General features: G+C 55.4%; 2 protein-coding genes and 1 non-coding gene across 3 annotated transcripts; 1 reads left to right on the top strand and 2 right to left on the bottom strand.

Annotated features, from left to right (window-relative positions):
- Nucleotides 1-505: 505 nt before the first annotated feature.
- NCLIV_042520 (conserved hypothetical protein) lies at nucleotides 506-9,175 on the bottom strand (the record flags this gene model as incomplete). Its single annotated transcript, XM_003881169.1, has 7 exons — nucleotides 506-1,035; nucleotides 1,662-1,790; nucleotides 2,354-2,532; nucleotides 2,774-3,430; nucleotides 3,813-3,933; nucleotides 4,341-5,580; nucleotides 6,593-9,175. The coding sequence occupies 7 exons, from the start codon at nucleotides 9,173-9,175 to the stop codon at nucleotides 506-508; spliced, it is 5,439 nt and encodes a 1,812-aa protein (XP_003881218.1).
- A 4,112-nt stretch (nucleotides 9,176-13,287) lies between these two features.
- Nucleotides 13,288-13,374, bottom strand: NCLIV_t110009. Its single transcript has one exon. It is a non-coding gene; the product is annotated as a tRNA-Leu (tRNA).
- A 4,380-nt stretch (nucleotides 13,375-17,754) lies between these two features.
- On the top strand, nucleotides 17,755-26,284 carry NCLIV_042530 (putative chloride channel protein; the record flags this gene model as incomplete). The annotated part of the gene is made up of 10 exons (XM_003881170.1): nucleotides 17,755-19,179; nucleotides 19,433-19,595; nucleotides 20,093-20,748; nucleotides 20,940-21,120; nucleotides 21,544-21,656; nucleotides 22,291-23,869; nucleotides 24,017-24,162; nucleotides 24,818-24,928; nucleotides 25,401-25,476; nucleotides 26,061-26,284. 10 exons carry the CDS (start codon nucleotides 17,755-17,757, stop codon nucleotides 26,282-26,284), a joined length of 4,674 nt encoding a protein of 1,557 aa, XP_003881219.1.
- Nucleotides 26,285-26,728: the final 444 nt, after the last annotated feature.

A 26,728-nucleotide genomic window follows, 5' to 3' on the forward strand; every position in this document is an offset into this window, starting at 1 on the left:
GCAGCTGCAGTTCCCAAATGTCCACGCTTCTCACCTCTTGCGCAAACCAGAGAGTATAACCAGCGCCTCACACAAATTATGATACCCATATATATATATATATATATATATATATACGTGAATTCGAGGATTCATGTATCGGTATGTGTGTGTATATCTTTATGAATGTGTACAACAACTTCTGTTCCCCTTTTGAGACTGCTCAGCAAGACGAATCGTGGAGACTTGGTTTCCTTAGCGTTCACGCAGAGCGCCAGACGGCCAAACAGCATCACTTCCCACTATCTCCCGCCTCGTGAACTACAAATCTACACACTCATGCACGTACATATACATATATATATATATATATATATGTATATGTATATGGGCGCATGTGTGTATGTCGAGAGTGTCAGACAGATAAGGATGGACACGGAGTAGGCGCCGAGTTCTTTGGTTTTCGTCGACTGCGGTCAGAGTTTCACTTCTGCAGATGGGAGGGTCTCTCTGTCTCTTCTCGCTTTTATCCCCGGTCGTCCCCGTTTCCGCTTCCAGCTTCATCGATTCGGGCCATGCCTTTCCGGACGACCTCGGACACTCGGTTTTGCACCTGTTCCATGTGCCGGCCAAAGAACGAACCCATTTGCCCCATGTGCTTCGCGAAGGTGTCGACGTGCACGGCGCCTAGACCGGTGCCTGCGGCAGCAAACCCCCCCGAAGGCGCTGGACGGTCGCCGTCGATGCTCGGAGTGTTTCTGTGGCGCTGGCTGAGTGCGCCAGGCGGGCTGTATGCGGGCGTGGATGTGTCAGTGCTGCTGGCGTGAAGGCTCGGAGTCTGCGCAGTGAGCGCGAAGGAAGCCCAGCCCAAGGCAGTCGCGGGCGAAGCGCTTAACGTGCTTTTCTCTCCACTCTCCGAGAGTCTTGCTTTCCGCTCCGACGGGCTGCTGACCGGGGACAAATTCCGTTTCCCGCTGTCCAGAGCACCCGCCACGACTGCTCCAGAACGCCCTAACCACGACTGGAGATTCTTCGAAACTGTCTTGAACGAGATGCCTAAGCGAGAGAGACACACGTCGAAATCACAGGGGAGATGTGTACGACCAAGCCGCGCGCGGTTGGGCGTGTCTCCTTCCCAGGCGAGAAAAGTCGAGAAATCGCTCCGCCCCCGTTTCGCTGTTTTTCGTGTTTCTTCTCTGCCCGTCTCGCTCAAGGAACGCCGGGGACATATCCACACATCAGGGCATGGCTGCGTTGAATCTGCGCGCGACAACGCAGAGAGGCTTGCACCAGAAACGAAGCGCAAAAGAGAAAAGAATCCATTTCCGCCACGTCCCCAGGGAGAATCGAAGCGGAATGAATCGGCTGTGGCCGAAAAGGCTGCGTACGCCTTGTCCATCGCCACGCGGTCTGCTACAAACTGAGGTTCCCCTTCACGCGTTTGGGTCTGCTTCCCCGCACGCACAGACCAGGGGACTGATAAAAGAAACCTTTTTTCCGCGAGGGCGCCCCACGCGAAACAGGCCACCCAGAGAAATTGAGAACGGTCAACACAGTCGAATTCTCTTTTTCCCCGCAATGCCCGACACGCACCGCGGGAACTCGAGAAAACGGAACTCGGCTGCCGCGTCCCATGCGCAAAAAGCGGATCTGTTCGACCTGCCTTCCCCTCCCTTTCTCACCGTCGTCTGACGCGTCGCGGGGCTGCTCGGCCAAGCCAGCGGCTTCTGCACATACACCTGGCGCCTCGTCGAGCGACGGAAACCGCAACTGCGCCTCGAGACTCTCTTGGCGCTCCGGGGAATCGGTGCCTGACGCAAGAGAGAAAAACGAGGGAGACGCGACAGCAGGAGTTGGCGAAGACGGGGCGTCAGAGAGAGGAGACGCACGGCCGAAGGAGAAGTCACAAAATTCCAAGGAAAACCTTCGACCGGCTGACAGATGCGACGCGCGACGTGAGACCCGAACCTGACCCTCGACCCTTCCAAAGCACGTATTTCCACACACACCGGAGACAAAACGCATCTCGATACCAGACAAGGAAAAGAATGTCTATACCTGCATAGGCCTATCCATATATATATATATATATACAAATGAACAGACACACAGACTCGCGTGTTCGTACTTTGAAATCCAGTGCTGCACTCGATTGAAGATCTCACGGCGGAACAAGAAATGTTGGGATAACAGGTACAGACTTGCACTGTACGTCCACGCAGATGCTGCGAAGCTAGATGCGCATTATATGTTCACATATGCATATGCGCGTGCATGCAGGCATGTGGATGCACGTATATAGATCGGTGCACAGGACAGATGTGTATATGGATGACTTGGCCATTCGGGTTTTTGCAACGCGAGGTGAGGTTACCTGGTTCCTCAACGGAGAAGACAGGAAGCAGCTGGAAACGTTCTCTCGGGGGGAGGAGCTGAGGAAGCGGCGAGTCGAAGACCGAGGTCGGATCGTTCGTGGCAGTGACATCCGTTTCGCGAGTTAGGAGCGGGCAGAAAAGGAGACCGCATGCAGAGAGAAAGGCCTTGCTGGCTTCTCTGGAGAGGCAAAAGGCAAAACACGTTCAGTGCGGCATGCGAAAGACGGCGCAAGGGCCGCGTGGAAAACGATGGCAAGAAGGGAGACGAAAACGACGCAGAAACGCTGTGGAGATGTGTGTGTATGAGTGTATGTGTATGTGTTGAATGGCATTCTCCGGTACACGCGCAGCAGAGGGCGTCCGCCGTTCGTATGGAAACCTAAGGCGACACCTGCTCGGGAGCGTTCGAGGCGCTTTACCTGATTTCTTCGACGTCGGCGCTGCCGGCGCCTTGCCAGCCTTCTTCACTTTCTCGCGCTGTCTCGGTTCGGCCCTCCCCGGCAGGCGGGCGCTTGAGACCCGTTCGCAGCGCCCGGAAAACTTTTTCAACTTTTTGCGCAGTTCTCGCCAAGCCTTCGTGGTGCTCGGCGGCGCCTCGAAGGAGCGCGGACCACGCGGCTCGCGTCTCCTTCATTTCGAGTGTCTCGAGCTTCTCTCCTGCCTCTCCGCCGCTCTTTTGGAGGACGCCGTCTGTGAAGGAGCGAAAGGTACTCTCGCCTTCTCGCTGCTTGTTTGCGCGAGAGCCTTCCTCGGCGTCCTTCATCTTTTGCAGTTCGCGGAGCCGAAGAAGAACCGGCGGGAGAGAAGCGGGTTTAAAAACGAAAAGAAGCATATGCATGTCGAAGAGAAGACGCGACAGACCCGCGACAGCGAGGGAAACAGACTTTGACGCAGAAAGAGCGGAAGAGGAGAGGGAGGACGACGACGAGATGGCCGCTGGCTGTGAGTAGGCAACTTCTTGTGCGGTCGGGAGAACGTCTTCGAAGACTTCGGCGAGGGCGTCTCCGGCAACGATTTTGAAGACGACCAGGAAAATGGAGGAAGCGGAAGAAGACGGAGAAGAGAGAGGGTGGAGTCTGAGCGCAAAACGCGGAAAAGAAAGGACACTCCGAAACAGTCGAGCAAACCACGTCGTGCGACACGCACCACCTTCAGCTGCTTGCCTTTGGCGTTTCACTCAAGAAAAGAAAGTTGAGATACTCTCGCTGCCGAGAACGCGGCAAAAAACGGCAGGAGCGAGAACGGAGCGGCACGGAAAGGGCGCACCGAGAGACGGGAAGACAGCGAGCGACAAGGAAGGAGAACGAGAGGAAACAGGACAGAGAACAGCGCGAGGGAACGAGCGGAAGAAAGACCAGAGACGGAAAATGCAGAATCGACACCGAAAGAGACTGGCAGAGACGGCGAAAGGAGACGCGAAAGGGCGTCAACGAAGGTTTGCCTTTCCGTTTTGCGTACCCAATGCAGTCCAGCAGTTTGCTGGCTTCAGCGTTCAAGCGCATTAAAACCTGCATGGTTGCGGCAGTCGCCTCTCTCGGATGGCGCAAGTCACGGTCCAGAGGATTTGGAGGCGATGCGTCTGAGAGAAAAGAAAACAGAGACGAAAGAGCAAAACGCAAAGACGTAAAGAAGAAGGCGAGCAGTGCAGGGCGCAGTTCACAGAAAGACGGCACGAGACAACCACTGAGAGGATGATGCAAGGAAAGAGAAGCGAACAGGAGAGGACCAAAAAGCGAGAGGTGCGTGAGGGCGAGAGGAAGAAGGAAAGGGGGAAAGGGGAGAGGCAGCCGTGCAAGGTCGAAACGACACGCGCTCAAAGACGGAGCTGAGACACCAACTCGTTTTTTGAAAGGCGTCCCGGCGGCGAGCCTTTGTCGACAGACAGTCCCGTCGCCTTTTTTTTCGCGCAAGAGCTTGTTGGACGTGCTCGTCAGTCTCGTGTCTTTTCTGATGATCAGTTGAAGAAAAACGCTGGAGATTTCTCACCTTTCTTCTCTTCTCTGCTTTTGGATCTCTCCGTCTTGGACTGTTTTCCGGCACCCCCCGAATATCTTTGCCGCAGGGACTCCTGCAGGAGAAACTCGGAGGCGATGTCGCTCTGTCTCGAGCGGCCTCCGCCGGGTGTATGTACACCCCCCGGCGGGTGCGCCGCGACGAGGCCAGCGTCGTTGAGCAGCAAGGCGTTTCGCAGAGCTTGCCTGAAGAGTGCACAAATCGGTTTTACGATTTCCAGAGCCGCCAGCGCAAACGCAGCCACAGAGCCTGCACACAGTGTCGTGTACAGTTCGCGCGCGAGAGCTGCGCTGGCCCTCTCGCCCGTCGGGCCAGGCGATTCGCCCGCCGGCAGAGCGGCGAGCCGCATCGGGTTTGTCTCGCTTTTCCCCGAGTGTCTTTCCTCCAAGTAACGCCCCAGGAAAGACGCGAAAGCGTTGAAAGGCAGGGGCGCGAGGTCAGAAGACGGATGCAGGGACAGTGGCGTGGACGGAGAAAGAGCCGAGAGGCGAGCAGCCGTTCGGTCGTGGCCTGTCTCCTCTTCGATCCCTCCTCGCTCTCCTGTCAGCCTTTCCGAAGGCAACAGAAGAACCTCCAAGCTCCGTCCCTTCACGCTCCAGGCCACAGCGCGTTCGGGCGCCAGCGGACCCGAGTCGAGGAAGAAGCCGAACGAAGAAGAGACAGAAGACGCGAGAAAAGGCGCGAGCGGCGACGAAGACGCAGCAGGAGAAAAAGAGGAGGAAGAGGAAGAAGAGGAAGAGGAGGATGAGGGAGGCGATTCGGGAGAAGGAGCCACCAGGGCTGGCCAGATGGTGGTTTGAAGATCGGAGTTTAGATGCGAAAAGAGAGCGCGAAGCAGAACGTCGCGGGCAGAGCCAAGGGCGTCGCAGTTTGCATTCTCCTTTGTGTTTTGCCTCCCAGCTTCTGCTGTCGCATCCGGTGCTTCTTCGTCACACGGAATGTGTTCCAGATCCGTGAGGATGCGACAGAACGCATCATTGAAGGACCGAAGCCACTCCTCGAGGCGCGCGTGCGCCGCTTCGGAGACACCTGGCTCCGCGCGACGCGCCCCGGCGCTCGAGGCGGTGGAGCCCAGCGAAGGTGTCTCCGTTTTGGGGGGCGAGGCTCGCTCGCGCTGTCCCGCTGTCGACGGAGTTCTGGGCGCCCGGGTTGAATCTGCAGAGACAGAAGATGCACTCAGAAGAGCCGACACGGCAGAAAGAATGGACCGAACCTGGCACAAAATGTGGGACTCGTGTCAGGGAAATCTGCGGCGTCAGTGCAGCCGAGACAAACAGGAAGGCTCCTTCGGGCCGACAGGCACGCGGGTATCCGGCACGGAAGCTGAGATGCTTGAGTGTTTTTCCAACAGACAGGAGGCCTAAAACTGCGGCGAAAACCAGAGATGCAGAGACAGGCCAGAATGCGCAGCGCGAGCGAGAAACGGAGCAAGTTCCTGCGGCAGGGTCGCACCTCGTGGAGACCAGCAGAGACAGTCTTTGACTTGTTGCGCGACCAATGTCGCGCAGAGACGGCGACAAAGTTCAGACGCTTCAAGTGTCGCGACACTCCACTGCGCGTCTCTCTCCTCTTCGCTCCGTTTCTCGTCTCGTGAAAAAAACGGGGCGCAGCTGCGAGCGGCGTCCTCCGTGAGCGCCTGTGAAGAGGCTGACGAGGCGCGAGAAGGAAGAAGAGCCTGGACAGTGCGTGTCCACGTTTCTCCCCACAGGTGTCTCCTTTGCGCAGTCCACGTTTCTTCGTTTGCAGCGGCTCCGAGGCTCGCTGCGCGTTCATCGAGGTGCGAAGGAGAGAGAGAAGACGACGAGGGAAGGAAGGACGACCGACTGGTATCTAGCCGGCGAAGAACCTGGCAAAAAGGAGACGGCGAGCGAGAGGACACGCGAGGCAGAATCCGGCGTCGGATGAGAGACGCAAGAGCGAGGAAAGGATCGGACGATGACGCAAAGACAAAGTGCTAGCTGACTCGGCGCAAAAACATATTCTTCAATTCGATGGGTTTGTCCCTCGAAGTTATTCGAACGCGTCTGTCCTTCATGGTTGTTTTTGCTAGTGTGACGGGTGTAGAGAGGCCTTTGAAACGTTTCCATCTTCTTCTATTGCTCTTTGTAACGTGTTTGCCACGAACACACATTCCTGCCTTCCGTGTCGATCTCAGTCTCTCGCCCTCTTCTCTTTCTTCTTCTGCTTTTCCTCGTCGTTCCCCCGTTCTCTTTCTCGGGACTTACAGCGGACCAAACAGTGTGCACATCTCGGCACGTCCGGAGCGATCCTCGCTTGTTCCCATCGTCGAGAATGGACGACACGGAAAGCAGCGACTCCTTCCGCCAGCGATTCCAAAAGTGGGCAAAGCGCGAGGCGAGCAGCGAGCGAAGAGCGACGGAAGCAGTGTAGCGACACCCCGCGTCTCTCTCCCGCGTGTCCTCGCATGGTGCCGTCCGATCTCGCCCCGCTGCTTCGGTGTGTGCGGAGCGCCGGCTGCTCAAGGCGACGTTTCCGCTGTCTCGGCACGCCTCCAGAGAGCCAGGGACAGCCGAGTGCCCAGACGAAAGCCCAGAGGCGCGGGGCGAGAGTGGACGAGCTGTCTCGCTGCTTGCCTCTGCATTTCGTGCAATATGCTGAAGCGCAGAGAACTCTTTCTCGGCGCCTGCAAGTCGCGCCTCCACAACGGACACTTCGGGAGGGATTCGGGAGGAAGAAAGACAATTCCGTTCCTTCGGCAGAAAAGACAAAGATACGTGGCCGCTGCGCTCGCCCGGTGCACACAGCGCCGCTCGCGCTGAGGCAAGCACAGCGAAGGAGGACGACGAGGGGGGGGAGGCGGGAGAGGAAGCACACGAGGAAGCAACAGGGTTGTGTGGGGAACCAGGCGAGTCGCAAGGCAGGAACAGAAGGCCGGCAGTCGCGACAGAACACTCAAATGCGAAGATAACGTTGTGGAGCGTGCATGCGAGGCAAGAATGCGGCTCCTCGGGTGTATCGCCACCCGTCTGGAGTTTATCTTCGGTGTCTAGACAGTCCCGCCCGAGGTGTTTCTCGCGGCGTTCTGGAGCCCCGCGGCTCCCCGCGGTTTGTCCCCAATCAGGGAGCGCTGGCCAGGCTCCGCTCTCGTGCTTTTCGCCTCTGCAGCGCGAGCACAGTGTTTCGCGCTCTCGACTTGTGTCGCTCTCTTGCCACTGACGCGACACCTGCGGGACGGCGGGGAAGGCGCACAGACGTTGCAGAGCCTCGTTGCGACACGAGAAGAAAACGTCGATGAGAGACGAGGCGTGCGTGCGCGACGGCTGAGAAGAGACGAGCGGAGACAAAGACGGGGATGGCGGAAACGCGGAAGACGTAGACGCGAAGCAAGTCCGCTCGTCGTGGAAGGAAGAAGTGTCAGAAAGCAGAGGCGTGAGGCTGGGTTTTGTCGTGCTCCACGGAAGCAGAAGAAGCGTCGCCGCAGCCTGTAGTGCTGCGCGCGAAGAGAGAAGAGGCGCCGACAGACTTTGCAAGGTGTACGTACACAACATCTTGAGGAGCAGAGCTTCCTCTTTGCGCGTTTGGGTCAGAATCACGCGGCAGTCTCCGACCAACGTGGAAACCGTTTCCTTCTTCCGCAGGCCTGCCTCTTCACTGTCGCCATCCGAACGTCCGTTGAGTGGTTCTTGGCCCTCATCCGAGAGAGACGGAGACGCGCGGGAAGCGTGGCGCTCGCACACCGTGTCGAGAGTCTCTGCTAGGCTGCGGCGTTGAGTCGGCAGGTCCACGCAGAGGAGGCGAAACGCGCCGAGGAAAGACGCCTCTCGGATGAACCGCCAGAAACGCGAAGTGATTCCCAACTGCACTTGCATCCCCTGGAACAGCACTTGCATAACGAGTTGTCTGCTCGTTTCCGCATCGCGAGGTGGCGATGCCGTTCCGGAGACGTCCTTCTGGCCCCTCGGAGCAAGGCCAGGAGCCGCGGCGGCCGACGAAGAAGAATCAGACACGCTGGGCGACTCTCGACCGCCTCGCTTTCGGTCGGCGCGGACACCGAGCGGCGCCCGTTGAGGCTCGACGAAGTCCAAGAGGGAAGCTAGAGGCGACTGGAGGTTTTCATCCATCCAGCTGTCCAGGGGGGTGGCCTCGAGCAGGAAGGCTTCTTCCGGAGTTTTCCCTCCCGGTTCTCGTCGGTGCGGAGAAGTTGACAGGGCGCAGAGAGAAAGATCTCCACCTCCACTCTGTTTTCTCCCCGTGAGTCGCCCCGCGTTGTCCTGCCTGCTCCCGTTCCCCCCCCCTAAACGCAGGGAAGCAGATGCCTCCCTGGCCTCCGTCCCTCTTGCGCTGTCCCCTGTCTCCTTCCCAACCTGGGGCGGCAGGAACGTCGGATTCCGTTCTTCTTCCTCTCCATGGTATCTCCCTTCGTCTTCCCTTTTGCAGAGGCCCTGGATGATCGCGCAGACGCGAGACGCGTGACTGTCGAGGTCCGTGGCGGCTTTGACCATCGCCTGAATGGAGTCGGTCGAATGGAGAAACGAAAGGTACCGCAGCCCGATCAAGTTCCTCAACTCTTCGGCTCTCGACGCCTGCTGAACCGTCAGAGTGCTGAGCACCTTCTGGACGTGGCTGACCGTCTCCGCGCCCGGAGGGTTCCCCGCGGCTCCCGACGCGAAGAGGCGCTCGATGACGGAGACAGGTGACGGCGACATGAGAAGAAGAGACAGAAAGTCGAGGTGGTTGTCTCCGGGCGGAAAAGCTGAAGACCGCGAGTTTGTGGAAGGCGAGGGAGCGGCAGATGCAGACAGTGAAGACGAACGCGAAGGGCGCACAGAGGCGGCGACAGCAGCCATGGCGTAAACAGTCGAACGAGCGGGAAACAAAGGTAGAACGTTGCTCGAGAGAAGAGTCGCCGAGAAGTCAGGAGCCCTGCGACCGACGCGAGGACTGACAAACAGACGGGGAAAGACCGGGAAAGACAAGAAAGGAAAGGGGGAAGGAAAAAGGGAAGAGTTCCTCAGACACTCGATTCCAATGGAGAGAGAACCAAAAGCAAGCGCATACGCCAGGAAAGCGGGAGACAAAGAGAATCCAGTGTATATCCAGTGTAAATCCAGTGTATACATACATACATACATATATATATATATATATATACATGGAGACGGGTTAGCGTGAGTCACGCGTGGAGATAACACGCTCGCATCGTCCCGTATACCCGCTCCTTCAGTTGGTCTCCATTTTCGGACGAGACCACAAAAACACACGGGCACGCTTTCCCATCTCGCGCGCGCGGAAATGGACACGGATTTCCCTGCGGTTTCTGGTTGCCCAAAGGCGCGCGCGGAGTGCGCCGCTCGCGGCCTGTTCGCTCGTCTTTTCGAGCCTCGCGACGCCCGAACGAAGAGAAGCCGGTGTGAGGAACTCGAGAGAACGGAAATGTGCAAGAAAAAAAGTGAATAAAAAGCGCAATAGACGTTTGCCTTGAGGCAGGGAAGGCAGAGACTTCGGGCTGTACAGAGGTTTTCAGAACCGGGGTGTGCTGTGGAAATCCGAGAGCTTGAGCGTCTCAGTTTTCCGTCGCAGAATCAGACTTTTTGGCGACTACGAAGAGCCAGAGAACCGAACTATCTGAGAACCCGACACATCTTCGAAGCCTTGGGAAAGAGTGAACAAAGTGGCAAGAATACATCTGCGAGGCAAAAACCACGGCTCCCTCACAGCTGCATGTCCACCTCTTCGAGTCTAGATCCGGTGGCGGTGTTTAGCAAGGGTGGGGCCTCGCGTTCAGACGCATTCTTTCAAAACAGCCGATTTCTTTCCTTCGTCAAGAATGAGGCTAGAGAGAGCGCCGCTTGCTTTTGCGCAGGAGGCTCGGTGTCTTGCGAGAAGCTGCAGGAGGCTGACGCCGCACCGGCATCGGCAACAGACTGCGCAGCGGAAGTCGGGAAAACCAAAGGGGAATGACCGTTTTCCGAGAATAGAAGGCCAAGCTGGCTAGTGCGACGGAGAATCTAACGCATCGGACGGAGTTGGAGCTTTCGTTTCCAACGTGGTCACCTTCAGATGCCGACGACGGTGGTTGCCTGATACGAGTGCCTTGCATGTCATGCATCTCAGCCGTGTCCCGTCGGTTGCATGCAGCGAAGGGAACCAGCCGCGGCTACGCGAGATCGAGCTGCTCTAGCACTCGGTGAAAATTTTCCTAGTGTTTCAGGAACGTTGCGCCCTAAACATAAATTGAGCGGGCGCGCCTTTGCTGGGGGAGAGAAGGGAGCGGTGTGTATGCAGAAGGAATCGCGGGTGGATTTTGCCTTCTTCGGCGACTGGCTGCGCGGCTCCGTCATGTCCGTACAGCAACAAAAGTTTTCGCTCAACTTTGTTGCATGGTGTGGCGCAGTGGAAGGCAGCATGCGGCCCATTTTGTTCCTGTGGGGAGGCAGGACACTCAGTCTTCTTGCGTGAGTCGCAATCGAATGACGGAATGAGACGACGGGACGGGTTCTCGTGATGCCTGTCTCGCATTGAGATACCCACAGGGATAAGCACGTATCGATAGCTTGTGAATCCATTAACTGAATTACAAAGGTACACTTCGAATTCGCAGAATTTAAGGTAATTCCCGGGCCATCCAACTGGTCATCAGCGTCATGCCCACCGCTTCGTTTTTGTCTTCGAACGCGCACCGTACGGAGACGTCCGGCCTACTTCGCTGCAGGAAGTTAACGGTGGATCTGTTGTATACACATGGGTTTTGGACCGAAGCGTATGAAGTGCATTAGTGACAAATTCGGAACTCGTTGACAGTTGCCGGAACTACGTCGTCAGCAGAAGAACAGAAGACCACAGAGGCAGCACCGGCGATGGATGTGTACCCGCACGCTTGAGAGGACAGGAGTGAGAGAACAGTTTTCTCGTCTCGGTTTGCGTGGAAGAAGCTGTGCCACTTGTCGCATACTGTAGTCACCAGCGCTAGCTGTCCCTCCGACATTTGCTGCAGATGCATGCGAGCGCAAAAGAGAACCCCAAACATACGGAACGTTCGAGAACCGGCTGAACTCGTCAGTTACAAGGTAGGCGGGAGCTGCGTACGCCACTGGACTGCAGTGGTTTTCCATGGCGTGGACACAGCCGCGCAGTGCCGGACTTGGTAAGGGCGGGTGCGTGGTCTGACGAACCCCGAACTCTGGCATTTGCCGATCTTAAATCAGCCGCATGGATCAGTCTCAATTTCATTCGTCTTTTCACGGATTGCACTGATGTGGTTTCAAAAGGAAGTCGTTTATACACGACACAGTGAACCGCGGTCCCTTTGGTCAATACCTTGAAGGTGAAGGATCCATCATGCTCTGTGTGATCCGTATCTTCATTTTCGTTCGGTCAAGCATAGAGCGTTAATCGGGATCGATGCAAACGACGGTGTCACCAGAATTTCCGCCGACACGATCAATGCTCTTCCAGGTGAAAGGCAAAAGACAGGTGCGGCAGCAGTCGTGGACACACGCATCGTTAGCCTATAGATTGCGGCACCCTTCTGGTACCCCCGAAAGGATGAAGGCGACACGTCACAGGGAGATCAGTTGTCGTCGAAGGAGAAGCGGATTGTTTGCTTCCCGGGAAAGTTGGGCGGGTTGGGCCACGCCTAACAGTAAGGAGCTGCGTTGAATGATACGGGGTTCAACACATAGTAACCCATGACACTCTGCCGTAAGGGGATGAGCGCGCGGAGGCGGGAGACGGCGCACGCCTCGCAGCGTTCAGCCATCTCGGCCAGTGGGTACGCAGTCGGGAATCTGTGCAAATGTTCTTTCAGCATTAGCAGCAGGCAGACGCAGGACAGCGGGAAGCACGAGGGTGCCCCCGAGTTGCACATTCTTCCCGCCCGGGCTCGCGTTGCGCTTGACAAACTCGCGGGTGCACACTTAGCCAAGAACGAACTGCTTGACATCAGAAGCTTATGAAAAGGATCGCTTTCGTCTTCAGAGTTTCAGTGCACAAACTCGAGGGCAAAAGAGTTTCGTAGTTACCGCTGGAAACCAGAGGGATACACTTTTGCGATAACGGCTCTGGGCTCTCAGTGGCGGCCGGCAGACCACAACGTTGTACATGTTCGGTTCATTGGGGCGCAAAAGAAAGATAGCTCGTCCATATCGGGTAAACACACCTGACTAGACGTGTTAGCACTTCAATCAATCTCAATATCAAGTTCGCAACCACGCCGTTGCGGCGACGCCGGAAGATTGGCTGTCAGCCCCCGTTGCGTAATTTGCCACCTGAGACTGTCTTCTAAGAGATACGACTCGCATCCATGCGCATATTCGAGTTATTATGGCTACTCTACGTTCAAGAATGAACCTCAATGCACTTCTCGCTCTCAGTTGTTGGAGGAGAGCCTCGCCGCCACAGTGTCGGAAGCAGTGAAGGCGTCAACATTGCTGGTCACCCTGAAAGAGTCCCGTGGATAAAATCAACAGCAATTGCTTGGCCGCAGCCTAACTCTAGCCTGAAAATAGGGTTATCCGTTGTAAATGTAACGTTCTCCGCTTCGGATCTGAATACGTTAGTGGTTTGTGTCCAGTACATTCCATGCACACGCGCAAGGAGTCCGGTGCCGGTTCGCCTGCAGTTAATGACTCGCCGGCGGAAAAGCGAATGTCCAACAAAAAAGCAGAAAAGTTGAGGCCTTCTTCTACGGTACGTTTGCCGTGAAAAGACAAGGAATTGGCGATTGGTGAGCTAGCGCCATCTAACAAAACTCGTTGGGAACCAGGGTCGGAATCTTGCTGGGTCACCGAGCATAAAAAGCTCGAGGACATGCAGAGGCGTTTGAGAACTCACGAACCGCGGGAAGAACAGAGCAACAAAGTTTTTTGTTTTTCATGTAAGGTCTCTAGCAAACGTGCCTGATAAAGAGATATAAATAAAAGGGTCGGCCTAATTCGCCGTCAAGTCCCGCAATCAACTTTGTTGCACGAAGTGGGATTTGAACCCACGCGGACTACTGTCCACCAGAACTTGAGTCTGGCGCCTTAGACCACTCGGCCATCCGTGCGAAAATGGAGGGGCTCCATTTTCGCCCCTCAAAATGTGTTTCACGGGGTGTGAGATCATCAGCTGCCAGGAATTCCGCTTTAACTGCCTCTGCGTATGTTTTTTTGCTTATCTACATCAGGCGGTAGCTCCAGATGCCCTCTGATTTGGCTCTGTCTACTCGACGCTTTCTGGAGGCTGCCAGGAAGATGCGTTTGCATGAAGGAGGCGGTTAAAACGGCCGTAGGTTTTTCCTGCATAACTGCCGGCGCAACACGTCGATGGCCACGCTGTCATCTTGATGGGAGCTTTCAGCGTTTTTGACGAAGCTGCAACTTCGGTGGGTTGCACGAGGATGTATCGCTGTGTAAATCCTTCCTTGCCGCTGATGTGAGTGTATATCCGCGGCGATTGTCGCGTTGTGAAGGCAGCCAGGTCACCCGTGGGGAATCATGAAACAGATTTCACTGTGAGCTTTTCCCGGAGTTGATGCTCGTCCTTGTCGAAAAAAATTGTGTCTGTTTCCCGGTGCAAGAGTGCGTGGACACACACGACTCTTCTCTGCATAGCTCGAGAGGCGCACTTCGGTTCGTGCATGCTCGCGTGTTCGCTTCACGAACTTTACATTCTGTTTCCGCTCGCTCTCACACTCCCTTCTGTCCCTGTGTTAGAATGAAGCGACGAGCAAATCGGAGTGGTGGGGATCCCGCAGCAGCGAGAGGCGACGTCAGGGTTGGGGTCTCTGAGGCACGTTCACCGCCTCTGATCATGAGAGAAAGAGTCGGTCTCATGCAAATGGAAGTGGCTTATGAACCGGGAATGTTTCGCTGTCTGGGAATCCCAGTAAAAGCCACTCATGTCATGGCCTTCCTCTTCTTCGCAGTCGTTATGTTGTGGATTGTGAACACAAGACTGGCTGGGACCAGAATTGAGTGAGATGCAGAGGGGCTAGAGAGGCCGCGATGGTTGTTTTTCCCGTTCACCCAACGAAAACTACAGCGTGCTATTAAGTAAAGACTTCATGGTTTTTTGGAGTTTTATTTTTGAGAGCTTGTGGGGCCGCGAGATGATGTACCATGCCACCTTGCGGTTTTCCGCGCACTGACAAACACACCAGCAGCAGTGGCAATGCCCACACTGACTGGATTCGTCCGAACAACAACTCTTCGGATATTCAAGGTCAACTTCACGTGTTGAGAATCGCGGATGACAGAGAGCTAAAAGAGTCGATACCGCTTATGCACAGCACACAGAGTACAGGCACTCTATTCTCGGGGGGAGGGACCAGAAGAACAGCCGTCTGTGGTTCTAGAGCGGCCGCGGTCCGAGCTCATCGTCCTTCGTGTCCACTGCTGTACCCCTAAAAGAAAGGAGACGTATATGTATTTATGTGTATATTTGCAACTGCCGTCTCCTTGCGCCTCACTCCGTTTATCTTCATACGTGTCCTCTTCCGGTCATCTTTTATTTTATCACCCGTGCCTGGCTTTGTCGCTTGCTTGCTCCCTTGTCGGTGGATATCGTCCACACTGGAGTTGTAGCCAGTAAATCGAGCATCATCTGTGTATCGGTGGCGTACAAGCACCAGCTGTTCCCTGTCAGCATGGTCACTAACGCCACCGGAGGAGTGACACGCGCCATACGGACGACAACGAGATCTACTGAGTTAGTCTATTACTGGATGCTCCACAAGAGGCTGCGTTGAGCAATAATCTATCCAGTCTCAAGGAAGCCTGTTCCCAGTACGTCGCATGGCAAGTCGATACTTAACGTGACACGAGACACGGCCGCGCCTTTGCCGAGTCTCCTTACCCTTCGCCGCATGCTAGGCACGCCGCCACAGCACCTCTACAAACTCGATCACTACCGACAGACGTCAAAACCATTTCTCCGCGATGTGTCTCGCAGGTGGGGTCCGACTGTGAGCCTTGGCTATTGATCGCTTCGCCAAATTCCATGCGGTAGCAAGGAGCTGTAAACGGTGTTGAACCGTCCGTAACCAGTGTTACAGGCCTTTCCGTCCCAAGGCCACACAATAGAAGAAGTTCGATATGGGTAGCGGTGGGATCGTAACCGTCTCCATTCCGAAACGCCGCACTCCTGTAAAAAGACCAGCCTTGCTCTGTGCTTGCAACCACGGCGTCTCTTGGACACCACGTGGTCCAGTTTTAGCATTGATAATGCCATGCATTTCGTTCGTATGCACATGTAAACAGCGAACCCGCGTGGCATCAACCTCATGGGCTTTGAGGCTAGGCAGGAGTAAAGTAGTACGCTGTGCCCGCGACGTCAAGCAATACCCACAGGCAACGACTGGGATCCCCTTGCGTAGATCCATACAGGACGCTTGTGGGTGCTCTGTCCACTGAAAAAATCCCGATCACATTCCTCTAAATAGCGCTGCTGATCCGACCATTCCATAGCACCGGCGGTTCTGTTCCTCCTCTCCCTCGGATACATCGCGGTGCGACTTCTCAGAAGGTAACTTCCTGATGCGGGTTCCCATGGTATCAAACTCCAGTCGTACGGCCAAGCACTGCGAGGGTCTAATGGGTGATCGCTGCTGGACACGCCATCCCCGTCCGCCGCAAGGTCAGTAAGTTTACTCCTGCAAAGTGAGGTACCACTGGCAATGTCTAAGTCCGAATCCACTCGAGAAAGAAAGACGCTTTTTCTGGACTGCCGTTGAAGACGAGAGATACACCGGCTGGGAGCGGGATACACTTTCTCGTCTAATGTGAGCTTACTACTGTGAGGCTCTTTACATGTCCGTGGCGTCATGTCCCGAGCAGCAGCACGGCTGATTCTTCTTCATTCTGTGCTATTCTGGCCCAAAGAGGACCGCGTTGACGGAATCCCACGAAGGGTGTTCTACCTCAGCACTTGCGCATCTCTTTTCGTCTCAAGGGTTGCCGCCACATTCTTTCCCCTTTTTTCATCCCATGCTGTACTCAAAAGAGCCCAGGATTCGCCACGGTCTCTCTCGGCTCTGGCGCCTCGTTGCAAAGAAGGACGAGAAAAAAATGTGCATAGTGTGTACACACTGACATCTTGCTAACAGTCTGTTCCCGTTTCACACAAGAGCAGCGCCACTGCGTGAGCAGAGGACTCGACGTTCTCGCTTATCGGAAATTGCGCTGGGTCTCAGAAGTTGTCAGAAGTTCTTTTCGTCGTCCGGTTTGCGCGAGGTAGCGGCCTGTTCGGCGGCGCACATCGCACAGCGCTGCATGCAGCGTCGATACTCCGCACGAGAGACAACGGCGCGAAGAACATCGCTTTTCCGATCTGCAGACACCACGACCTTCCCTTTCGCTTCTCGGAGCATCAGAAGAAGGGCGCAATGCGTGTGTTTCTTGCGCCTGGTCGAGAATAAAACGGTCTCGCTCCGGAATCTTAGGTTCCCGTGCCTCGTCGCAGTCAAGAAAAACGCGCGAGTGCGTATCTAGCCATCGCTCGAGCACCGTCCAGCTTTTCCTTTTTTGCTGATCGCCAGGTTTTGGAAAAAACCGACTGGAAAGGGAACTTCAATGGCGTACACACTGTCTTCCTTGTCCACCAGGTTTTTCGCTTGCCTAACCATGAGTCCATGGTGGCTCCGACTTCGCAAAGACCTCGAGGACGGGGCGCCCCGCGAAGGATGTGTCCACCCTCGAATTCCGAGAACGGACTGCCAAGCACGAGTTTCCTGAGTATAGAGCTCTGCTATGGAGCTCTTCTCTGGAGGAATCCACGGGTTTCCAAGACTTTTTCGTTTTGCTTCCCCTCCACCCGTGATCCTGTCGGAGTCTTGAGTCTCCTTCCTGGCTCTCGAACTTCTACTCTAAGTCCGGCCCATCCCGCGAGGCACATGCTTTGTCGGTCACAGTCTACAAGGGTGCGTGTGCCTGTGTCTGCTGGAGACGGCAGCGTCATACGGAGCGAGACAATTCGATCAGTTTGATTGCTTGGGTTGCGCGCGGACCATCTGCGCTGTTCGTTCTTTTTTGTGCCGTTCCCTCTGTGAGTTTCGTCTTTTCGTTTGAGAATGCATTTTTGAAGCAGTTCCGATCTTCAGGTTCCAGTGCTGCGACCTTGGAGTAATGCCTCAGGCTGCAAACAAAAACCTCTGAGTCTGGCGCGGCAGTGGCTGCACGGTGGAAGTTCCCTCTCGCAGATGGAGATCCCGACCTCTCTGTTTAAATACTGTGAATTTGACGCCGTAATCTCCAGCTCTTCGTTTTGCGCTCGGCGATGCATGCACGTGCGCCCTCTTTACCGCCTCTGCGTCTCCCCCCAGGACCGCTGAGCGCCCTGCGTGCGACATCTCATGACAGGGAGGAAACGAAGAAGGGAAGCGCCAAGAACAAAGGGGAGAGAGGAAGTGGGACAGCGAGGGAAAGTGTCCATTCTCAGCAGCAGCAGAATGGCGCCGCCCTTGTGGAGCCGGGGGCATCTCCCCTCAGACAGTGCGGCCTCTCAAGAGAGAGGACTGCCTGAAACGCGCTCAGCCTTCTCTCCCTCTCCCCCCACCTCTTCTCGCCCTCCTCATGCTCATTCTTCGACTCTCCTAGCACAGCGTGCAGCTGTTGCCTCCCATTCTTCTCCTGCTGCTCCTTCTCACTCTTCGACTTCTCCGTCTTCTCGTCAGGCCCTCGAGGGTGAGGCTCTGGGCAGTCCACGGGAGCGCCGACGCCCGTGGAACTCCCACAGCTCCTCTCGCAGGTCTCCCCAGAAATCTTCGTCTCCTTTCGCGCAGCCGCGTGCTGTCCATCTCCGCCTGAGTGACTGGTCTAGACGGGACAACGCGCTCGGACGATGGGACGATGCAGACGCAGTTCTGCCCCCGAACGCCTCTGCGGATGACGAGACTGCAGCGATCCAGCCTCCTCACCTCCATCTTGATCTCGATTTCGACGTCGACGCGCCTTCCCTTTGCTCGCCGACCTACGACAGTTCATGCAGGGGATCGCCCGCCTCGAGCGCGTCCTTCGAGCTCCGCAAGTGCCGTCTGACATGCCCGCGTGCCTCGGAAAACGACGCGACACGAGAAATCCCCTGGTGGGATGCCACAGGCCTCGGCGCGAGGCGAAACCTCGAAACCCCCACGGCGTCGCCTCTCTCGTCTGGAGCTGGTCACGGCGCATGCACGCGACACAACGCCGGCTCTGGCCTTCGCTTCTCTCGATTCCGAAACCCGTATCTGCGTCTAACCTCCGAGGCGCTAGCCTCCGATAATGAAGCAGGCCGCCCAGAGGCCGTCGACAGAGACAGAGCGCGCGACCCTGGAGGCATGACGCGCTTCCTCAATCGCCTGCAGCGTCTCCGACAGCGACAAGCTGCGTGCAGCTCGGCGGGAAGGCGAGGAAGCTTGGGAGAGGACGGCGCGTCTTCGAAGGTTTCTTTCCTGTGCTCTTGGGACTCGCGAGAAGACCTGAGAAGAGAACTCCGAAAGAAATGTGCGCAGTGTTCGCGGGTATGGCGAACTATGTCGCGAGATCAATACAGCGGTGCACATGCACGCAGCGTCAATATCGTTGACTTGTACGCCGCCTACGACGAAGTCCACGAGGCGCCACACAACGCAAACCTCCACTCTCAGCTTTTGTCTCGGACGCTCTCTCCAGGGAGAACAGCCGCAGCAGGCGCTGCAGCCTCTTCTGTCGCTGAAGCGGACCGTCCAAGCGAGACAGACCCGCGCCTTTTGGCGCCGTCTGCGCCTCAACAAACCGGCGCCTTCGCGTCTGCAGCTGCGCCTACAGCAGTCAAACGGTGTCTCCTCGCCACTAGCAGCCTTCCCGGAGGAGAGCGAATCTCCCTCTGGATCGCCCTCGTCCTCATTGGAATTCTCGTAAGAACTCAGGATCTCCCCATATAAAGCAAGGTATACGGGCCACTACGTACATGCATATACACATGCTTCCAGACATACATATGAATACACGCATTTGCAACTGACTGTGCCCGCAGATGCGTTTGGAGCTGTACCCCGCATTGCCCGTGCGACTGTGTGTACTTACAAATGATGGCGCGCACGTCTGTGTACACTGGGAACGGACCCTCGTGCATTTTGCATGGACTGTGCTTGTGAGTGTTTCACGCAGACAGCCCTGGTTTCGTATTTTCTCGACTGGATCGTCGATTTTGTTTTTCTGCCTCTCCAAGAAAGCGCCGTTCAGCGACACTCCTACGCTGCCATCTTCGTGTACTCGGTTGCCTGTGCAGTCGTGGCAACGGGCTGCTGTCTTCTGGTTCCTCAGAGTCAAGGTAGAAAAAGATCGCCTTTCTCTTTGCTCCTCTGTCGATTCCACGTTTCTGTTCCTCCGCGTCTGCTTCGGCCCCTCTCTGTGAATATACCTCGTGGGCGTATCAGTGCTTTCTTTTCTTCTTGCGGTTTTCTCTGCGCCCGCTCCGTTCCCCGTGGACTCGACTCTCGCTCGTCCAGCATCGGCCGAGCCAACAGACAAGCTGCGCGGTCTATCTCGACTGAAACTGGGTCTCGTTTCCCGTCTTCTCCCTTCGATTTCCTGATCTATATATACATCTCTTCACTTCACGTTTTCCTTTTCTTTCTCTCTCCCGCTTCTATCTCTCCCTCTTCTATCTCCCTCTTCTGTCTCCCTCTCTCGCGCATTTCTTCGCTTTCTCTCCTTTCCTCCGCTCGGATGTTTCCGGTTCGGGTTCGCCTCCAGATGTCTCTTGGCGAGTTGCTTTCGTGTCTTGTGTGATTTCTCTCCTCGTTCTCCCGCTCGTTTCTCCGTCAGGTTCGGGAATCCCGGAGTTGCGAACGATCTTGTCCGGGTCGTTTCTTCCGGACTTCTGTTCTTGGCCGACGTTTTTCGCGCGCTGCGTGGGACTGCTGGCGTGCATTTGCGGCGGCTTGTCCGTCGGGAAGGAAGGACCGTTCGTGCATTTGTCAGCCATCCTGGCGACGCAGCTCTGCCGCCTCCCGCCGCTTCGCTCGCTCATTGCCTCGCCCTCGAAGCTGCTGTCGATCCTCGACGTGGCAGTCGCCGCCGGGGTCACCGCCACGTTCGGAACCCCTTTCGGCGGCGTGCTGTTTTCGATCGAAGTCACGGCCACCTTCTTCCTCGTGCATGCGCTCTGGAAGAGCTACTTCTGCTGCATCTTCTGCGTCTTGACCTTTCGCCTGCTTCACGAGAAACTGTCGCCGATCGAACAACTGTACCAGGGCGCTCAACTCCCCAGCTTCGACCTGTCCTGGGAGATTTTGAACTTTGCGTTCCTGGGTGCCATCTGCGGATGTCTCGGCGGCCTGTTCGTCTGGGCTGCGAGCAAAATCTTCCAACTCGCCCGCAGGCACGTCTACCCCAGTGCAGGGCGGAAGATTATCTTCGTCTGCGGAGTCATGCTCGTTCTGAACATCCTCAGCCAGCACTCGGTCGTCCTCAAAAGCGAGGTCCGTCCTGACCATGCGTTCTAACCCGAGCGTGACGCCCCTGGGGGGAGGCGCCTTGGAAGCATGTCCGTCTCTCGAGCGAGGGCCCCACGTTCGGTTGTTGTCTGCTCGTCGGCGTTTCCCTCGAGGCGAGAGAAGAGAAGACAACACATGTATCGGGCTTTGTGTGGTGTGCCGGCGCGGTGGTACAGGATAGGCTGAAACTCAGCGAGTTCTTCGACGTCGAGAACCTGGACAGCAAATGGGGCTCGCACGTCCTTTTCTCCCTCTTTCTCTTCGTCCTCTTCAAGTTCGCAGCAACCATTCTCTCCGTCGCTTGCCCCGTCCCTGCTGGAATCTTCACTCCCATCTTCGTCTGTGGGGCTGCTCTAGGTACGCCGCACCGCTCCGCGCAGCTCACACGTGCACACAGCCACTCAGATCGGCGATGGATCCACCGGGGTGCACGCTTGTCGCTCTGCATCTTACGGGACAGAGACACTTGTGTGGGGCACACAAACATCAATGCGTGTCTGTGGCAATGCAACACGTATACCTGTAGATGCAAATATGCATGCAAATCTAGACACATCTATATATATATATATATATGTATATCTATCTATCTATCTATCTATCTATCTATCTATATATATATATATATATATGTATATATATATATATATATATATATATGTATATGCGCGTATGTACGTGCATCTGGGGAGAGAAAGTCGTCTTTGTTTCTCTGTCTCCGCTCACTAAAGAATGTAGATGCTCACTGACTATGAGTGGGCCGTTTCTGTTCTGTCGCAGGACGTCTGTATGGGATGCTTTTCAGGCACTTTGTTCCAACGCTCTCCTCTCCCGCCGCATACGCACTCGTCGGCGCAGCGTCTCTCGCTGCAGGAACCACCCGGACAATCAGCGTAAGATTTCGTCTGTGGACTGTCTCCATGCCTACGCAGCTACACACGTACATATTTAAGAGTGAGGGGGGACCTATATATATACGTATATATATATATATATATATGCACATAGTTACATATATAAGTATCTAGTTCTCTGGGTACATGGTTACACGGTTATGTGTTTAGGGATGTGAATCTGCGGATAGGAAAACTCGGCGATGGTGGGCCTATGCGCACAGGAAGTGTCTTTTGGCTGCATGCATTTTGGTGCTCATGCTTACCAATAAACAGCACGTAGTCGTCGGCTTCTAGCCGGTACGCGTCGTTCTACTACCCATGTTAGCACGCTCATGTATCCCGCGTGTGCGTGTGTCTTCGCGTCCGTCTCGTCGAAGATACACACCTTTACAAGAACGTAGTACCCTATGTGTATGTATGTATGTATGTATGTATGTATATGTATATGTATATGTATATATATATATATATATATTGATGTCTTTGCTACATACAAATATACGTTCATTGGCGTGTGCGCAGGTGTGCTGAGGTGCGTCTTCAAGGCGGTGTGTACGTGCGTTGCTTCGGCGCGTCGTGGCGCATTTGTCTTTCCGGATGGGAGCGTGAGTCGGGTTTTCTTTTTGCACAGGTCAGCGTCATTGTTTTCGAGCTCACAGGGAAACTGAGCCACATGATCCCTGTTCTCCTCGCCGTTCTCATTGCCTATGGTGTCAACGGCTTCTTTACGATTTCTGTCTACGACGTTATGCTGCTGATCAAAGACCTTCCCTACGTGCCAAAGCTGAAGTCCATGCATGCGTACAATCTCCAAGCCAAAGACATCATGGCGGCAACGGCTTATATTCGGGGCTGCGCTCGACAAGCGACGCTCCAGGGCGAAAGGCGAGGAGAAAGAACCAAGAAGTGCACTGGGGACAGAGGCAACGACATTTCGTATGGTCTCTCGAAAGAGAGTGAGCACCAAGGGGGTACACCGCTGTCTGTGCAGATTGAATTGCCGTGGATCCGAACTGAACAGGAAGCACCAGACGAGAAGGGGAGAACAAACCAGGAGAAAAAGGGGACAAGCGTCGACTGGCGGTCCAGGTGTTCTTCTCCTATCCCCCTTCTCTTGGAAGAGAGAGGCGAAGGCGATTCTGTTTTAATGCAAAGCGAGGAAGGGACGAGCGACTCAACTGGAGAGTCCGCCGTTGGGGTTTCTTTGTGGGAGTCCCGAGACAGCGTTTCGGGTGTACATACACCCGAGATGGGGGCGGGAACCGGCGGGTATCGAGGATGCGAGTTCATGCCTCGCGGAGGAGAAGGCCAAGAGAGAGACAGCGTAGTCGAGAGGATGGCGCACCACGGATTTGACTGCTTGGACGAGTTTCCGTCTCCAGAAGAGGATCAGGACGAAGACACATTTATTGTTGCCATCGAGAAAGACCGGGGCACCGTTTTGGACCTCGTTTTCTGTCGACTTCTCTACGCGGGCGTGGCCATCCCCGTCGTGTCGAGCGTCGCTCAACCCCGCGTGGAAGGCGCCGTCTCTCTCTCTGCCTTGGACAGGTACTTGTCGTCTCTCGACATCTCTGTTTCCCCCTCTGCTCCCTCCCCGGCGCCGTTCTCGCCCTTCACGCCGTTCTCGCCTCAGCCTCTGCGCCGTTCACTGGCTCCTGGGCTCGCCGATGCTCACTTTCCCCGGAGAAAGCGACCGTCGCTGAGGCGCCTGGGTAGCAAAGTGCGGCGTCTCCTCGCCGCTGGGTACCCCTCGAGACACACGAGTTCTCGGCGGGGCCGGGATCGAAGAGCCTGGCGCGAGAACGGCGGAGGACGCGAGAGAGAGAAAGACCATGCTCAGAGAGAAGAGCGACGACGCAGCGCGAGAGCCGGCGAGAGCGTCTCGAGTGGAGAGGAAGACGAGGAAGAGGAAACAGAGGCAGGGGACACGGGAACAGAAGGAGAGGGAGACGAGAGAAGATCTCACGCAGAGACCGGAAGGCGGAGGAGAAGTTCCGAGGAAGATGCGTCAGAGGAGAGTTCGGAGGAAAGGAAAGAGCAAGGAAGGGAAGGGTGGCGAGGGAAGGACGCAGGCAGAGGGAGCGTCGGAGTCGACAGTGCGCATGGCCCCTACAACGAGCAACAGAGATACTTTCAAAGAACAGATGCATGCGATAAAGGAGAAGGAGAAAGAGAAGGCACTCTCGCCGACCGAGGCCCGCGGAGAGGTAATCGAACCGAGCGCAGAAGAAGGAAAGAAAAAGAGAGCGAGGGAGAGAGAGACAGAGCACAAAAAAGAAAGACCGCGCTCTCCACTTTCTCGTGTCGCCCTCGCGCAGATGTTATGCTTTGTTCTTTTTGCCGATTGTTCGTAGAACGCGCGGAGGCAACGCCAGCGCGTCCGCAGGCCACCGCCGCAAACGAAGGGACGAGTACCTTTGGACGCATGCAGCCCCAGGGAGAGGAGACGCATGCAGAGCACACTCTGGCTGCTGTGGCTTGGAGAATCCTCGGGCGCGTGGTGAGCGGCCGCAAATGACGAGGCGGTGGGGGCGCGGCGGGTTCGTCGACAGCTCAGCACACCGCAGGTTGCCCGGGCACCGATTCCTTTTTGGAAAAGACAGAACGATGCATGCAGAGAGGTTGGCGCGGTGGGCCCTCAGAGGACACACGCTTTTTCCGCAGTCGTTCATCGGCGCAGGCTCCCTAGAAATGGAAAAACGGCCTTGGAAAATCCCCCCCGTGCCGAGATGGCGTGGACGAAACGGGAGATTCGCTACGCTGCGATCCACACATTTACCTGGAATTGGACATGTGCAGATGTACAAACATATCTATATATATCTATGTATATGGGTATGTGCAGAGATTTCACTGTGTATGTTTTACGTTTGCGTGCGTGCATATGTATATATCTGTATCTCATTGAAGCTTAATCCTCGGTTAACCCGAAAGGCCGGGATGGACCAGTAGCGCTGGAGTGTCTGTTTATCTTCCTGGTGCCTTTTCCCTCTTCCCGTCACCAGGCGCGCGAAATCGGCAAAGGGACAGAGCGGGACGCGCGGGACCTCGCGATCTCTTCTCTTTTCTGGCCTTGGCTGTGCCTGCGTGTGTCGAATCCGCATTTCCAAGAAAAGAACGCTTTTGCGTCTGTGCATGCGCCGCTGTCTCTGCAGCTTGCCGTTTACTCTCCCGCCGAGCTCCGCTGTCTAGACAGCATCCCCATCGACTGGACACGCCTCGACGTCGACGCAGCGCCCCTCTGCGTCCTTCCAGAAACTCCCGTGGTAAACGCGAAAACGAAAGAACGCGGCCTGCTGGAAAAACAGCATGCAGACACAGATGTACCTAAATATGCATATATGCATATATGCGTATATATATGTATGTGTTTACACATATGTCTATTCGTATCTATTTCTGCGTATGCTGTCTGCGGTCCAAATGCCTTCAACGTACTGTGTACATGTGTGCGTGCATGAACAAACGTGAAAATATATGCGTACTTATGTATGTAAATGCATACGCGTTTCTGCACATTTTGCTGTGGGGAAGGGGGGGGGTTGAGTGCTCGAAGCCTCGGAACCCGAGTTTTTTCCCAGCATAAAATGTGCATGCATTTCACGTTGCCGATGCGAGTCCCGGGAAACGCGTGACATGTAGTTCTGTTATGCTTGTTGGTGCACCGATATGCCTGCTGGGCGGTTGTCTTCGCATGCACGTGATTTCCTGCGCGTTCTTTCCTTTTGATGCGTACAGAGCAAAGTTCATTTCATGTTCACCATGCTCTTTCTCGGCCAGGTCTTTGTCTCCAGCAACGCCGGTTTGCTTCTCGGTGAGGATGCCTTTCGCTGGTTGACGAGAAAGTAGACGTCCCCATTGCATGCAGCGAGAACTGAGTCTCATCGGTAATCGGGAGTTCGTAGACAGGCGCCCGTCTCGTTTTGCAACAAGCGGAGACACCTGCAGAAGCAGCCGCGCACAGGTCGCGTCTTTTGGCAAAAGAAAAATTCACATTCCGCGTCTCATCTGCATTTCTCTATTTCTTCTCTCGAATGCGTGTCAAGGTTCGAGAACGCAAGCGATTCTATTGCTTTTTTGTCGTAGATCTGTTATCGCTTTACAAGTAGAAACGTTACGTTAGAAATGCGGAGTTCATTTAGGTAGCAGACGCACGAAACGCTCAAGCGAGTGTCGACTTTACGTGAACTAGCCCGTCTCTGTAAGCATACACGAATGCATATATCTATCTTTATAGCCGTATCTGTCTATATCCATATATACATATATATAGATGTACATATAGAGATGTATATATGACACATGCACATGGATGCATGGATACATTCGCATTGAATGGCATGTTGCGTCTCTTGAGGGTCCAACACAGAGGAGCAGAGCTCGATGTTTTGTTTTCAGGCGTGATCACCAAGCAGTCGTTGCTGCAAGCAGACGAAGAAGCGACTTCTCCGCCTGTGGGGCGCGGAGGAGGGCGGACAAGCCAGGGAAATGCTGTCTGGGAAACGTTTCATCTTTTCTCCCTCCTCAAGAGAGAAATCCGCCGCCTCTGCAAGCCGCGAACAACCGGGCTGCATGCACGACAGGAGGCGCCTGTTCGAATTTACGGGAGAGCGCGTGGCTGACGCGCGCGCCGCGAAGCGAGAGAGAAAAGGTGAGGAGGAATGGAGTGAAGGCCCGAAACCGATGACGTGTGGCGAGGACAGAGAGAGAGGGAGAGAAAAAGCGAGAAAAGGACCAGGAGGAAGAACACGAAAAACAGAACGCGAGGGGACATAAAGAGCCAGCAGACCACAGACAGCAAACAAGACGACCCAGGTGGTGCTCGTCTTTGGAGCTGACTGTCTGCGTGCAATGCCTCAACCAATGCATGCAATGTGTGCCTCAATCCCGTGCATGCAATCTGCCTGGAACCCATGCTTGCAAATTGCCTAGACCCAGTGCCTGCACAGCGTGATATCTGCCTGTAGCCTGTGCGAGAGAACGGAACCTGCTCTACAAAAGCGTTGTACGGTCGTTTTTCCGAGTTTCGTCCTTGGTCCCGGCATCAGTCGTGGATGCGCGCGACG

The sequence above is a fragment of the Neospora caninum genome, chromosome IX (assembly GCF_000208865.1).
Source record: "Neospora caninum Liverpool complete genome, chromosome IX".
NCBI lineage: Eukaryota > Apicomplexa > Conoidasida > Eucoccidiorida > Sarcocystidae > Neospora > Neospora caninum.